The sequence below is a fragment of the Borostomias antarcticus genome, assembly GCF_949987555.1.
Source record: "Borostomias antarcticus genome assembly, chromosome: 26".
NCBI lineage: Eukaryota > Metazoa > Chordata > Actinopteri > Stomiiformes > Stomiidae > Borostomias > Borostomias antarcticus.
The window spans coordinates 7,547,863-7,560,362 of NC_140259.1; the positions used below are offsets into that span (position 1 = coordinate 7,547,863).

The 12,500-nt window shown below is 49.0% G+C and overlaps 1 protein-coding gene across 1 annotated transcript in view; it reads right to left on the reverse strand.

The window, feature by feature from the left end:
- Nucleotides 1–12,500, reverse strand: part of LOC311326237 (disintegrin and metalloproteinase domain-containing protein 10) — a gene marked incomplete at its 5' end in the record, with an annotated part of 31,510 nt that overhangs the window by 5,707 nt on the left and 13,303 nt on the right. Inside the window, 7 exons of the mRNA XM_084459108.1 lie at nucleotides 382–565; nucleotides 1,220–1,364; nucleotides 2,630–2,801; nucleotides 4,272–4,435; nucleotides 9,729–9,897; nucleotides 10,471–10,563; nucleotides 12,490–12,500. The exon at nucleotides 12,490–12,500 is cut by the window's right edge and continues 112 nt beyond it. Coding sequence (XP_084315234.1) covers nucleotides 382–565; nucleotides 1,220–1,364; nucleotides 2,630–2,801; nucleotides 4,272–4,435; nucleotides 9,729–9,897; nucleotides 10,471–10,563; nucleotides 12,490–12,500 — 938 coding nt within the window. The remainder of the gene's footprint in view (nucleotides 1–381; nucleotides 566–1,219; nucleotides 1,365–2,629; nucleotides 2,802–4,271; nucleotides 4,436–9,728; nucleotides 9,898–10,470; nucleotides 10,564–12,489) is intronic.

Genomic DNA, 12,500 nt, shown 5'->3' on the forward strand with positions numbered 1-12,500 from the left:
GTCCCTGTCCCTGTCCCTGTCCCTGTCCCTGTCCCTGTCCCCAGCCCTGTCCCCGTCCCTGTCCCTGTCCCTGTCCCTGTCCCTGTCCCCAGCCCTGTCCCTGTCCCTGTCCCTGTCTCTGTCTCTGTCCCTGTCCCTGTCCCTGTCCCTGTCCCCAGCCCTGTCCCCGTCCCTGTCCCTGTCCCTGTCCCTGTCCCTGTCCCTGTCCCCAGCCCTGTCCCTGTCCCTATCTCCAGCCCTGTCCCTGTCCCTGTCCCTGTCCCTGTCCCTGTCCCTGTCCCTGTCCCTGTCCCTGTCCCTGTCCCTGTCCCTGTCCCTGTCCCTATCTCCAGCCCCAGCCCCAGCCCCAGCTCCAACCCCAGCTCCAGCCCTGTGACTCACCCCGTTGTGGCAGACGCGTGTGCCCAGGCTGCAGACGGTCATGTTGGGCTTGGCTCTGGGCTCTGGGCAGGCAGCAGAAACACCGGAGCAGAAACTCTCCTCCTGGCAGTCGGCCTCCTCCTCACAGCTCTGCCCCGGGGCCTTGAACACACATGTTGGGGTGCAGCACAGGCCCTGACTAGGGCTGACACACAGACAGGTGGGTGTAGGCAGACAGACAGGTTTGTTTAATGAGAAAGACGGACAGATAGAGGAGACACAGACAGACAGCCGGGGAGAGACAGACAGTTGAGAGAGAGAGACAGACAGACAGACAGACAGACAGACAGACAGACAGACAGACAGACAGACAGACAGACAGACAGACAGGCAGTGATCAAAGACAACAAAACAATGTCAGAACTTGTCTGTTATGGAACACTGTTTTGAATAGAGCGGCACAACAAGGGGGTAACCGTAGCCTGGCTCCAGACCCTGAATCTGAATTTTTTGAAATGTGATTCATATGGAAAGGCTCTCATCCAGAATGATCTCTTGGTTGGAACCAGGCCAATCAGCATCCTTTGAATGTATCCTTTAAATTAAACTTGCATCCCTGTTGGACAACCTTTTTTTCCCGGCAGAACCTTTTTCATTGTTTAAATTATTCTATCTGGAACCTTAATTTGAGGTTGTAAAGGTTAAAACTAGCATCATTGATTGATGAAAAGGCTCTGACTGGAAATAAAATGGAGGTTTTCAGTTGGTTCTCCAACATGGACGATCATGGACGGTACCATCTTGTTGTGTACTTCTAAGTATGTACTAGTTAGCACACCGGGTAGCAGGAGCTGGTTACCTGCAGACCTTGGCAGGTTTGAGGCGGCACTGCACCCCGACGGCCTCCTTAGCGCTGTAGCAACACTGGTCTGTCTTGTTGTGTCCTATATCACACTCCTCTCCTTCCTCCACTATCTGGTTACCGCAAATGGGCTGGTCACTGACTGACAGACAGAACACACACACACACACACATATACACACACACACACACACACACACACACACACGATAGATGTCACTGCAGATACTGTTCCAACCAATGAACACAACACAGGATAAATATGCACCTAATCTACCTAATCTACTTGATCTCATTTCGTAATCCCATGTTTTGTGTCTCAACATCCATCGCTGTCTTTTTCGTTAACCATGTCTTTTCTCTACGTAGCCTGGCCTGCCAAAGCAGAGGACGTCATAACTGCTTTCAAGGTCCTTCCTCTATGCCCAGAATATTTTTTGGGGTTTTTTTGGGGGGGGGGGGGGGTGGTCTGCTGGAACGGGGCCTACTATAATAGTAGAGGGTTCTTTTATCGGCACCCCTGCAAGAAAGAGGTTCTTGGAACCTATAAGGATATTAATTCTTCCTAGAACTACTCTAGCTATGGGGGTTCTTCCAGGCACCCTGTTGGGTTTACGGTTATTGGATGATGATGATTTGTGGAGTTATGGTTCTTTGAGTAACTTTGAAGATACTGTAGGAACCTTTTTAAGATTTCCCTTTTCAGAGTAGCTATATCGGTCTCCACCTACTGGGCTGCCTGGAATTGTTTCCACAATGAACACCAATTCTTCTTTCCTTCATCTGATGTCCTGATGCCTCTTCCTACCTCTCCATCCAAACCTCCACCATCCAAGTCTACCTCTGCAGAATAAACATATTTAATGCTTTCAAATGCCAGGATCCCTGCCTCCCTCGCAAATGCCTTCCACTAATTGCCGTGTGGACCCACCACCCCCGGGAGGAATTGTCGGGGTCGGGTGCGATGCCAACTAGGTGGCGGTGAAGGCGGTGGGCATTGACGGACCGGACCCGGGCGGCAAAGGCTGGCTCTGGGGACATGGAACGTGACCTCGCTGGGGGGGAAGGAGCTGGAGCTTGTGAGGAAGGTGGAGCGATACACATGGTGGGGCTAACCTCCATGCACAGCACCGGCGCCTGAACCAAACTCCTGGATAAGGGTTGGACCCTGTTGTAGGTCTTTTGGGGACCTACTGTGGCCAAGCAGAGGACCTTAAGGTCACACAGAGTCTCCTGGATGCAACACATCAGCACACTCATTTATTGTAAACCATTAATTTTGTTCATTACTTCAATAAATGCCCAATGTATTCCATTGTTGGTGTCGTCTTTAAACTTGTGACATGAGAATTCAGATGTAGACACAAGCAGGCAGACAGACAGACATTCATATTACCGGACTCTCACCCACAAAGCAGGATTCCTTCTTGAGTTGGAGGGTCTTGCTGATGTGTTTGATGCTGCAGGGGGAGAACTTATCGTTGTTCTCCAGTACCTCGTTGGTGGCATGGGGGAACATGAGGAACCGGCCCTTCCCTTCCGAGGACCCCAGATTCCCACAGTTTAAACCCTCATCGTGCTGAGGAACAGACACATACACGGAACATCAGAATACACATCACAGCACAGAACACTGCAGAACAGTACAAGACATCAACTACGTTCAAGACCATGGACAATATTCCCGGTCCTAGTTCTCATTCTGAAACCATATGAAAATAAAACAACTATTGGACATTTTTCATTCAAAGCACTACCATTTGTGGTATTTGTATGGAGTGTATGTGGGAGTACAAGTACATAATTCCCACTGCTATAAAGTTAATTATCCTCCATAATGGAAGCTAATACACCATACATCACAAATACCACAGGATGTTACCGCCCATAAATGCCGTACATATACTTAACAATCGAGGATAAAAACACAATAGTCAATTACTTATTGACATTGTGGTCCCCTTATGAGCAGGCAATTTGTGCAGATATTTGACATAAATTTGACAAAAATAGCGAATTAATACATATACACACAGAAAATTCATAAAATTACTTGGATACCATCACGGGGGCTGCCCATAATTCCGACATCCCACTCCACTCAATGTTCGGAAAATTATACACCAGGTTGCCAGCGAAGAGCAAGCAGCTTTTTGGCAGTGGTAAGGCCGGCCAATAACCCCTGTTTCCCTGGGTATGGGGGCTCTATACTGTTCAAGAGCATTACTGAGGGTCAACATGGCACCATCTTACCCGACAGAGCTGACAGAGTAAAAGAGACCTGCCTCCAAAAATGGGTTTACATTCCAAATACATATGTAAAAAGATACCCATACTGTCAGAGCAGAGGTCGCACAGTGGAGAGGATATTATTTTCATTGCATGGCGCTTCCTTGGAGTGAGGTAGGTCCTGAGGTAGGTCCTTACCAAAGGTAATTTTCTCTAGCATGTCTTGACACGCCCAGAATTTAGTCCTTTGTTTCATAATCACCAATTTAATACAGTATCAAGTCTGAATCAAGGTCTTACAGATGAGCCTATAGACTCTGTGGGAAGTAACTTCAGGTCAGGACAAATGCTGAGTCACATCTGGAGAAAGAACCACCATGTTCCCACAACAGACTAGCAGCAAGGACACAGCAGATAGCAGGACTTCCTTGAGGCCTTCTGTCGGCCTCTCCCAGTCTGAGTATCTCAAACATACTCCAGGAGCTTGCTCGATCGCCTTGTTGAGAGGGGTCAGGGAAGAATTTTTACAGCTCACTTATCTGGCCCCCGGGTGATACTGGTTTTTTGCTTCCCTCTGGAATATGTAGGGGTGGGTCCTATACCCACCTCCCTTGTTCTCTGTAAAGCGCATTGTGTTGCCTCTGGGTATAAAATGCGCTATACAAATAAAGCTTTGATTGATTGAGGGATTGATTGAATATTTCCAGCAAAATAATTCCAACAATTTAGAGACAGTGTATAGGAGGGTAGGTGCTTAGGCGATAGAGAATAGGGGTTAGGATGCAGGAAGTGAAGTGGTAGAGGGGTGGAGGGTACTGACCGGAGCGCCCAGGCTGTGCCCCAGCTCGTGGGCCAGGGTCAGCTGGACGTGCCGGGCCGGGAGGTACTGTCCGTAGTTCTGCAGCGTGATCAGGCCGGTGTTCAGACTGGCGTTACGGCCGTTGCGCAGGGTGGTGTGGCGTGAACAGATCCCTCCCCAGTTCCCTGAGATGCATAGAGAAGAGGGGGAGGGGCGTGGCATCCTTCATCAGAGGGCGCTTTGGATAAAAGCAGAATATAAGTGCAGTCCATTTATCATTTACCATTACAGACGGACGGACGGACAGACAGACAGACAGACAGGAGATCTCTCTGAGGCTGATGACAGCCTGTAGGAGGAGTCTGGGGTGTCCGCCTCCACCACTGGCCTACTGCAGCCTCCAGCAGAGTTACAGAACCCCCCCCCCCCCCCCCCCGCTGACCATCTCTACCCTCTATCTCTATTGTTACAAACACCGGGGCTGTTCCACACACGTGTGCGCCCCCCCCCCCAGATAGAAGCAGAGCCGTACGGAGAACTGCAGCAACGGAAGCTTTCCCAGATAGCAAGCGGATCTGGGCCATATACAGGCCGGATCTGGGCCATATACAGGTCAGATCTGACTCTTGTGGCTTAGTTCTGGCCCATATATGGCCCAGAATCATTACACATCCGCTTGCTATCTGGGTTGGAATGTCCACAAAGCTACTGCTGCCTGGAAGTAGCAGGCAAGAAGCTGGAGCTGCTGAGGAACCCATGGTGATCTGTTGATAACCAGCAGAGAACCAACCCTAACCTCTTTAGATACAAGTCTAGGGTTCCACCTCTAGGAGGCTGGTGGTAGAAACGAGGCCATCCTATTGGTCAGACTGGGAGGAAGTTGACTGGAGGACGGGGATGTGGCGGAGCTGACGTGGGGGAGGTGGGCTGGACAGTGAGAAAGCTAGCGTGTGGATAACCAGGGGCCCCAGCAGTGAGGGGTCGAGGGAGAGTGTACAGAATGTACAGAATCCATGACGCCCTGCTGGTCTTCCTGCTTGAGACTACAGCTGGTATCTGTCCTGTCTTGGAAGAGATGTTGGTGGTGGGCTTCAGTCTCCCAGGGGCTCGTTAAAGTTTATGTGAGCTCTTACGCAATAGCTTTGCAGCACCAATCAGTTGGTTCTGGAATTTTTTTGGGCGGAACGTGGGGGCAGTATCATGGGTCCGGGGAGACCTGCAGGCCCGGACTGGGGAAATCATTTGAGTTATTGACGGGGGGGGGGGGGGGGGGGGGACTGACAGATAATTTTTCGGGGGGCCTAGGGGGGCTAGGCCAGGCCAGTTCGCACGCCAGTCCACCGGGAAAACTCCCGGTGCTCCCGATGGCCGCCCCGCCCCTGTGTGGTGGTGTTACACAGGTCCTTTCGGCAGAAGTTTGAACGACACACAACACTGCTCTCTCTGTGGTAGATATCACTGCTCTCTCTGTGGTAGATATCACTGCTCTCTCTGTGGTAGATATCACCCCAGATTATTTTCCTCAGAAAAGATGGATGGAGGGAGGGATAATGTCCTTCAACAACAACAATGGTTAGTTAGGGTTGGATAGCAACTACAAGGCTGCTCCTTGTATAATTTGTCATTCTGCTCTATTCTATTCAACTCTATTCAACTCTATTCAACTTTATTCAACTCTATTCAACTCTATTCAACTCTATTCCCATCCTGCAAGGAGAAGACGCAGGAGTGGAAAGAACCGGCGACCTAGCCGGATGTATGGAGGACCGGGATGATAGGAGGTGCCGAGGGAGCGCTCGTCTGAGGACGACGTAGAGATCTGGGATGATGTCAAATCAAAGCCCAGCCGGTCCAGACGGGCAGACGGGAGCGAGGCTACAAACCAACCAACCGATCAGCGGACTGTGACATTTCAAGATTGCTCAGAAAAACACTGACTTGCTCAACTGACCCTACATGGCGCCCAGATGGCGTGTTAACATGGCGCCCAGATGGCGTGTTCGGGGAGACGAGGTTCCTAGAAAGAGCCCGCTGCTTGAGGTGAAAGCAGGCTGGGGGTTTTGGCCGAGGGTGTTTGAATGTTTTGTCCCCCCCTCCTCTTCCAGAAGAGACCTAATGAATAGCGCCTATTATTAGACTTCCAAACAAACTATACACACACTCTGTTGCAGTTAGATACACCCCCCCCGCCACACACACACACACACACACACACGCACACACAAACACACACACGCACACACAAACATGTGCTCATGTGCATGCATAAGCACACACACACACACACACACACACACATACACACACACACACACACACACACACGCACACGCACACGCACGCACAAACAAACACTCTCTCACGGTCTCAGCATAACAAACAAACAATAGTATAGAGGGATGGGCTCTGATTGGTTCCCCCTTCATATAGGGTGCCCAGGCAACCAATGTGTGTGTGTGTGCGTGTGTGTGTGTGTGTGTGTGTGTGTGTGTGTGTGTGTGTGCGAAAACACACCACCGAGCCAACAACAACATCAACAACATCAAAACACCAGAGCATTATCCTCCATGTTACGCAATTTGTAAATTGTCCAAGAGGCTGGCGGCTGGCGATGCCGGCCCTTGTGGGCGGAGCCTCGGAGGTGGGCGTGGCCTGAGCGAAGCCAGTCCAGGCCAGGGTTCACGTCAGCTGGGTTTCAACTGGCCAGCACTGGACCCTGCTGGGCCTCCTCACAACGGATGCCATTCCACTGGGTTCACTGTGTGTGTGTGTGTGTGTGTGTGTGTGTGTGTGTGTGTGTGTGTGTAGGTGTGTGTTTGTGCATGTGGAGGTGTGTGTGTATGTGTGTGTGGGTAGTTGGTAGTGTGTGTAGGTGGGTGTGTGTGTGTGTGTGTGTGTGTGTGTATGTGTGAGTGGGTAGTTGGTAGTGTGTGTAGGTGGGTGTGTTGGACATAGGTCAAGTTGGGTGATGTTCTATTTTAACTATACTTCAAACTGACTATACACTAACTGCCAGTTATTGTCGATATCTGGGATAAACCATCTACCCTACATATTTTTTCTGAACGACTCAGATATCAACAATAACTGGCATAAATAAAGAACCAAATGTGTTCTATGGAGATTCTGAATATTCCATTAGATTGGTGGAACTTCTCTACTGAGAACCTCCTGCTCCAGCTACATCATCCAGGAAAATCACTCGTTCCTGGACAATCAGCTCATGTGGAGGGAGGGAGGAATGTGGGCCATGTGAAAGCAGTGTGAGGCAATGCCCCTCCCCCATTCTACCGAAAGAGAGACGGAGAGGGAGAGAAAAAGAGAGAGAGAAAGAGAGAGAGAGAGAAACTTTTATCCAAAAAGACTTGCAATAATTCATGGTTTATGACATTGACCACACCACAGAGTCACGCCACCATCACACCACCATCTTGGCTTACAAAAATACAACTATGGACAGGTGCAAGGACAGGACAGTGCATGACAGGACTCGTAAAGTGCAGTGATATAAACATAGTGCAAACCAGGCCAGGTCCAGCCTGGCTTATGTGCGTGGCTGGCTTGTTTCTGTTCAGGACTGGTAGGACGGAAGCTAGTCATGCCACTGAAATAGCTGTGAATTGAAATGACATGAAATGAAGTCTGATAAATTAAGATAGGTCTTGTCGCCTGGATGCATCAGTTCCAATGCTTCCAATGCTAATCCAGCACGATAAGAGCGGGATAGCCAGTTAGCTCATGAGCTCACAACAACTAGCAGCAGCTTCCATAACATTAATGGTAGCGGTCAGTGGCTAGAGCAGTTACACTGATGATAACGTAAAGTCATCCCACCGGGTCTTGAACCCCGGTCTCCCGGTTGGGAGTCCAATGCTCTCACCACTACTCTACTTGTGCAGTGGAGACTGGTTGGTTGGTTTTGGTGTCCTTCTTCCAGTCCCTAGTGTGGGTTAGGGTTAGAATATGGGTTGGGGTTGGGACAGGATCTGACCTATAAGGTAAGGGGTAAAGGTTGGAGTGAAAGGATGAACATGTGGAGGTTTGGGGTATAGATAGTCCCATAAAATCATCCCCACCGGGTCTTGAACCCCAGTCTCCCGGGTGGGAGTCTAATGCTCTCACCACTACTCTACTTGTGGGTGTTATGGTGTGTGTCTGTGTGTGTGTGTTATGATGGTGTGTGTGTTTGTGTGTGTGTGTATACAGTATGTGTTATGGTGGTGTGTGTGTGTGTGTGTGTGTGTGTGTGTGTGTGTGTGTGTGTGTGTGTGTATTATGCTGGTGTGAGCGTTAAGGTCAACCGTTTCCATGTGGTTTCTGTCTGCTGTCTTGTGAAATGACTGAGATCTCACATTCTGGCCGTTCTTTAGGGCTGGTCCCAGGCCAGCGCTCCCAGAGTCGCTCAAAGTCACGACAATGTCACTTAAGGTCCTGTGTGTGTGTGTGTGTGTGTGTGTGTGTGTGTGTGTGTGTGTCTAAACTCCTCACGTGAGGCCTCACCATAGCAACCACCTTGTGGAATGCGGTCAACCTCCCTGTAGGGTTAAAGACGTCTGGAGGGGGGGGGGGGGGGGGGCAGGGTTCAGAGTTCAACGCTCCATGGTCACATGTCATCACGAAAGCCCTCTCCCACGCCCCCTTCATTAGCCAATCAAAGCCTAGCTAGGCCTACAATATGAAAACACCCAGGAAGCTCAGCCTATAATAGGAACAGTCTCCCCATCCCTCCTCTCCCAACCTTCCCCCCCACCCTCCTGTGCTCATAGCACCCTTCCCTGCCCATTATGGGAACAGCTCCCCTCCCCTGTCCTCACCCCCACCTTTCTCCTCCCCTGCCATCCCCTCCCCCACACTCCACAACAACAGCACAACAGAGCGGACTTTGTGACCGGCCCTGTGAACGTTCTAGTGACATTCACAACTGTCACACCGTCAACCGGTCTGACAGCACCGTTCCATTGGTTGATGGATCCACAACTTAGGATTTCAAACCCCCTATCAACTACATATGGGGAGTTCAGCTTACTGTCCCGTACTTTAAACAGTTAAAGTAAAGTAAAAAAAAAAATGCGGGACCCTCTGGAATAATTGGGGAGTCAGCCAATCAGTCAGTCAGCCAATTAGCTAGTCAGACAGACAGCCAGTCAGTCGGTCGGTCAGTCAGTCAGTCAGTCAGTCAGTCAGTCAGTCAGTCAGTCAGTCAGTCAGTCAGTCAGTCAGTCAGTCAGCCAGCGAGCCAGGCAGTCAGTCAGTCAGTCAGTCAGTCAGGTAGTCAGTCAGTCAGTCAGTCAGTCAGTCAGTCAGTCAGTCAGTCAGTCAGGCAATCAAACCTAAACTTTGTCTGGATAATACCACCAGGGTGTCCCAGTGATCTTCACTTTCACTCTTTACCGACCAGAGACAGGACTGTATCCATGTTGTGATTGCTAGGGGGATTCTGCTGAGAGGTGTGTAAGACCACATCATGACCAGTCTCACCTGCCTTGCCCTCCCAGGCCAAACCCAGCACCCCGCTGAAGTCTCTGTTGGTCAGCAGGTAGGACAGGCAGTACTCCCCCCAGTTCTGGTCCGAGTACAGGCTCAGCAGCTTCTCAGGGCCCAGGAAGGGCTTCTGCAATGGGTCCTTCTGGTCCTCCTCAGTCATCACCTGCAGCGAGACAAAGAGGCATCAGCCAACACTGTTGTATTATCCAAGGAATGGCCTTCCAGAAAGATCTCTCCCCTATTTGGGATAATGAGCAAGTCAGTATTTTCTTCCAAAGATATTAAAAGACCCCCCTCCCAAGAAAGCCTGTTGATACTGTAGCATCTGTAGACATACAAGGCGCGGCTGTAGCTCAGTTGGTAGAGAGGGTCGTTCAATGATCGAAAGGTCAGTGGTTCGAATCCCAGCTCCGACTGTCCACATGTCGAAGTGTCCTTGAGCAAGACACCTAACCCCAAATTGCTCCCAATGAGCAGGTTAGCACCTTGCATGGCAGCTACCGCCATTGGTGTGTGAATGGGTGAATGAGAGGCCATTGTAAAGCGCTTTGAGTGCCGCTAAGGTGGAAAAGCGCTATATAAGTGTAGTCCATTTACCATCCATAAACAAGTGTCTATTTCCCTGGATAAGACAAAGAAAGAGAGGCTCTTGTGTATTATGTTCATATCATGGTTATCAGACAGCTCTATCAGTTCTACTCCACGTTATGAGAGGCTAAGGATGTTGGGATCTTACAGTGAGGGATTTGACTTTGAAGTTGATCAGCTTTAGTCCATCAAAGTCGGCCTTGTCATAGATGTCATTCACCGCGTGGATGTAGGATGCAACCTGTTGGAGGACAGATTAATTAACTGATTAATTCATTTGTTCATTGTTTTGATTGATTCTTATTCTGGAATTTTAAAAATACATTCACAGCAAGAGTCTTCAGTCCCACAGGTAGCATTTATACTAGTATTGAACATGTATTTATAATAGTATTGAACATGTATTTATAATAGTATTGAGCATGTATTTATAATAGTATTGAACGTGTATTTATAATAGTATTGAGCATGTATTTATATGAGTATTGAGCATGTATTTATAATAGTATTGAGCATGTATTTATACTAGTATTGAGCATGTATTTATAATAGTATTGAGCATGTATTTATAATAGTATTAAACATATATTTATAATAATATTGAACATATATTTAAACTAGTATTGAGTATATATTTATAATAGTATTAAACATATATTTATAATAATATTGAACATGTATTTATACTAGTATTGAGCATGTATTTATACTAGTATTGAGCATGTATTTATAATAGTATTAAACATATATTCATAATAATATTGAACATGTATTTCCAGTGTGGTCCAAAATGGTAAAAGAAAACCGATACCTGAGAATGCTGAGTGTGCTTGTTTATATTCTGCCCCTGCATGTTTTTCACACGCTTGATAGAGAATCACCACAGTACAGTGTTATTGTGGCATCAATTCCTAATCTCCACAAAGCTGTCTAATTCAGACTTGTTTACAGAGTGGTGGTAGTCACTGGGCAGAGTGGTCACATGCTCAGAATCCCCTTTTCTCTGAACTACAGTCTGAACTCTGCTAGACGGTAAACACTGACGACTCTGTTCGCTGTGACCGACAAGTGCCTCTGTGAGACTGTCAACAACATCGCCTCAACATCACTGAACAATGGTTACTTTAAAAACAAAAATGACAGGACAGGTCCAGGATATGAGAAGGACAGGACAGGACAGGTCCAGGATATGAGAAGGACAGGACAGGACATGTCCAGGATATGAGAAGGACAGGACAGGTCTAATGCCTCTGAAATAGTTTCACAATTTCAATGAAATTGTTCGCATCTCAAGTAATTCTCCCTCCCTAGCGTCACACACGCAACGTTCCACAGTGATAGTTTTGAGTTCTGGTGCGATGACCTCGTCCTCCTGATGTTTTTCAACTGTGATGTACGTCAAACGCCTGTCCAGATTTAAACGCCAGGCCTGTTCAGTCCAGCTCAGTGACCCCCACTCCCGACCTGCCAGGTTAACAGGCTGGGTTACAGGCCTGAAACCCGACCCTCAGCACTGTGGTGGTATGCAACACACACGACACCTTCTCTGGGGGGGGGAGCGAGGCTAGTTCTGAGGGGTGAGCCAGGCTAGTTCTGGGGGGGGAGCCAGGCTAGTTCTGGGGGGGGGGGCAAGGCTAGTTCTGGGGGGTGAGCCAGGTTAGTTCTGGGGGGTGAGCCAGGCTAGTTCTGGGGGGGGGGGGCAGGCTAGTTCTGGGGGGTGAGCCAGGCTAGTTCTGGGGGGTGAGCCAGGCTAGTTCTGGGGGGTGAGCCAGGCTAGTTCTGGGGGGTGAGCCAGGCTAGTTCTGGGAGGGGGGGTGAGCCAGGCTAGTTCTGGGGGGGGAGCCAGGCTAGTTCTGGGGGGGAGCCAGGCTAGTTCTGGGGGGGTGAGCTAGGCTAGTTCTGGGGGGGTGAGCTAGGCTAGTTCTGATGCTGCTCCAGGTCTCTACATTATGCTGTATAAAGAGCAGAGATATCTACTTATATCTATAGAATGTTTCGTTCTCAGTCTTTCTCAGTCTATATTCCTTAGATTGTTCTAGACCTGCTGTTTCTTGGGAATGACACCTGTAAAGTAGATAAAGATATAGACTGGTGCTTTTTTAAGGAGTACAGTATTTCTCTCGAAATGCCTTGAGTGCTCTCAACTTTTTTAGTGTTGATTGATCACCTGGGCCACGA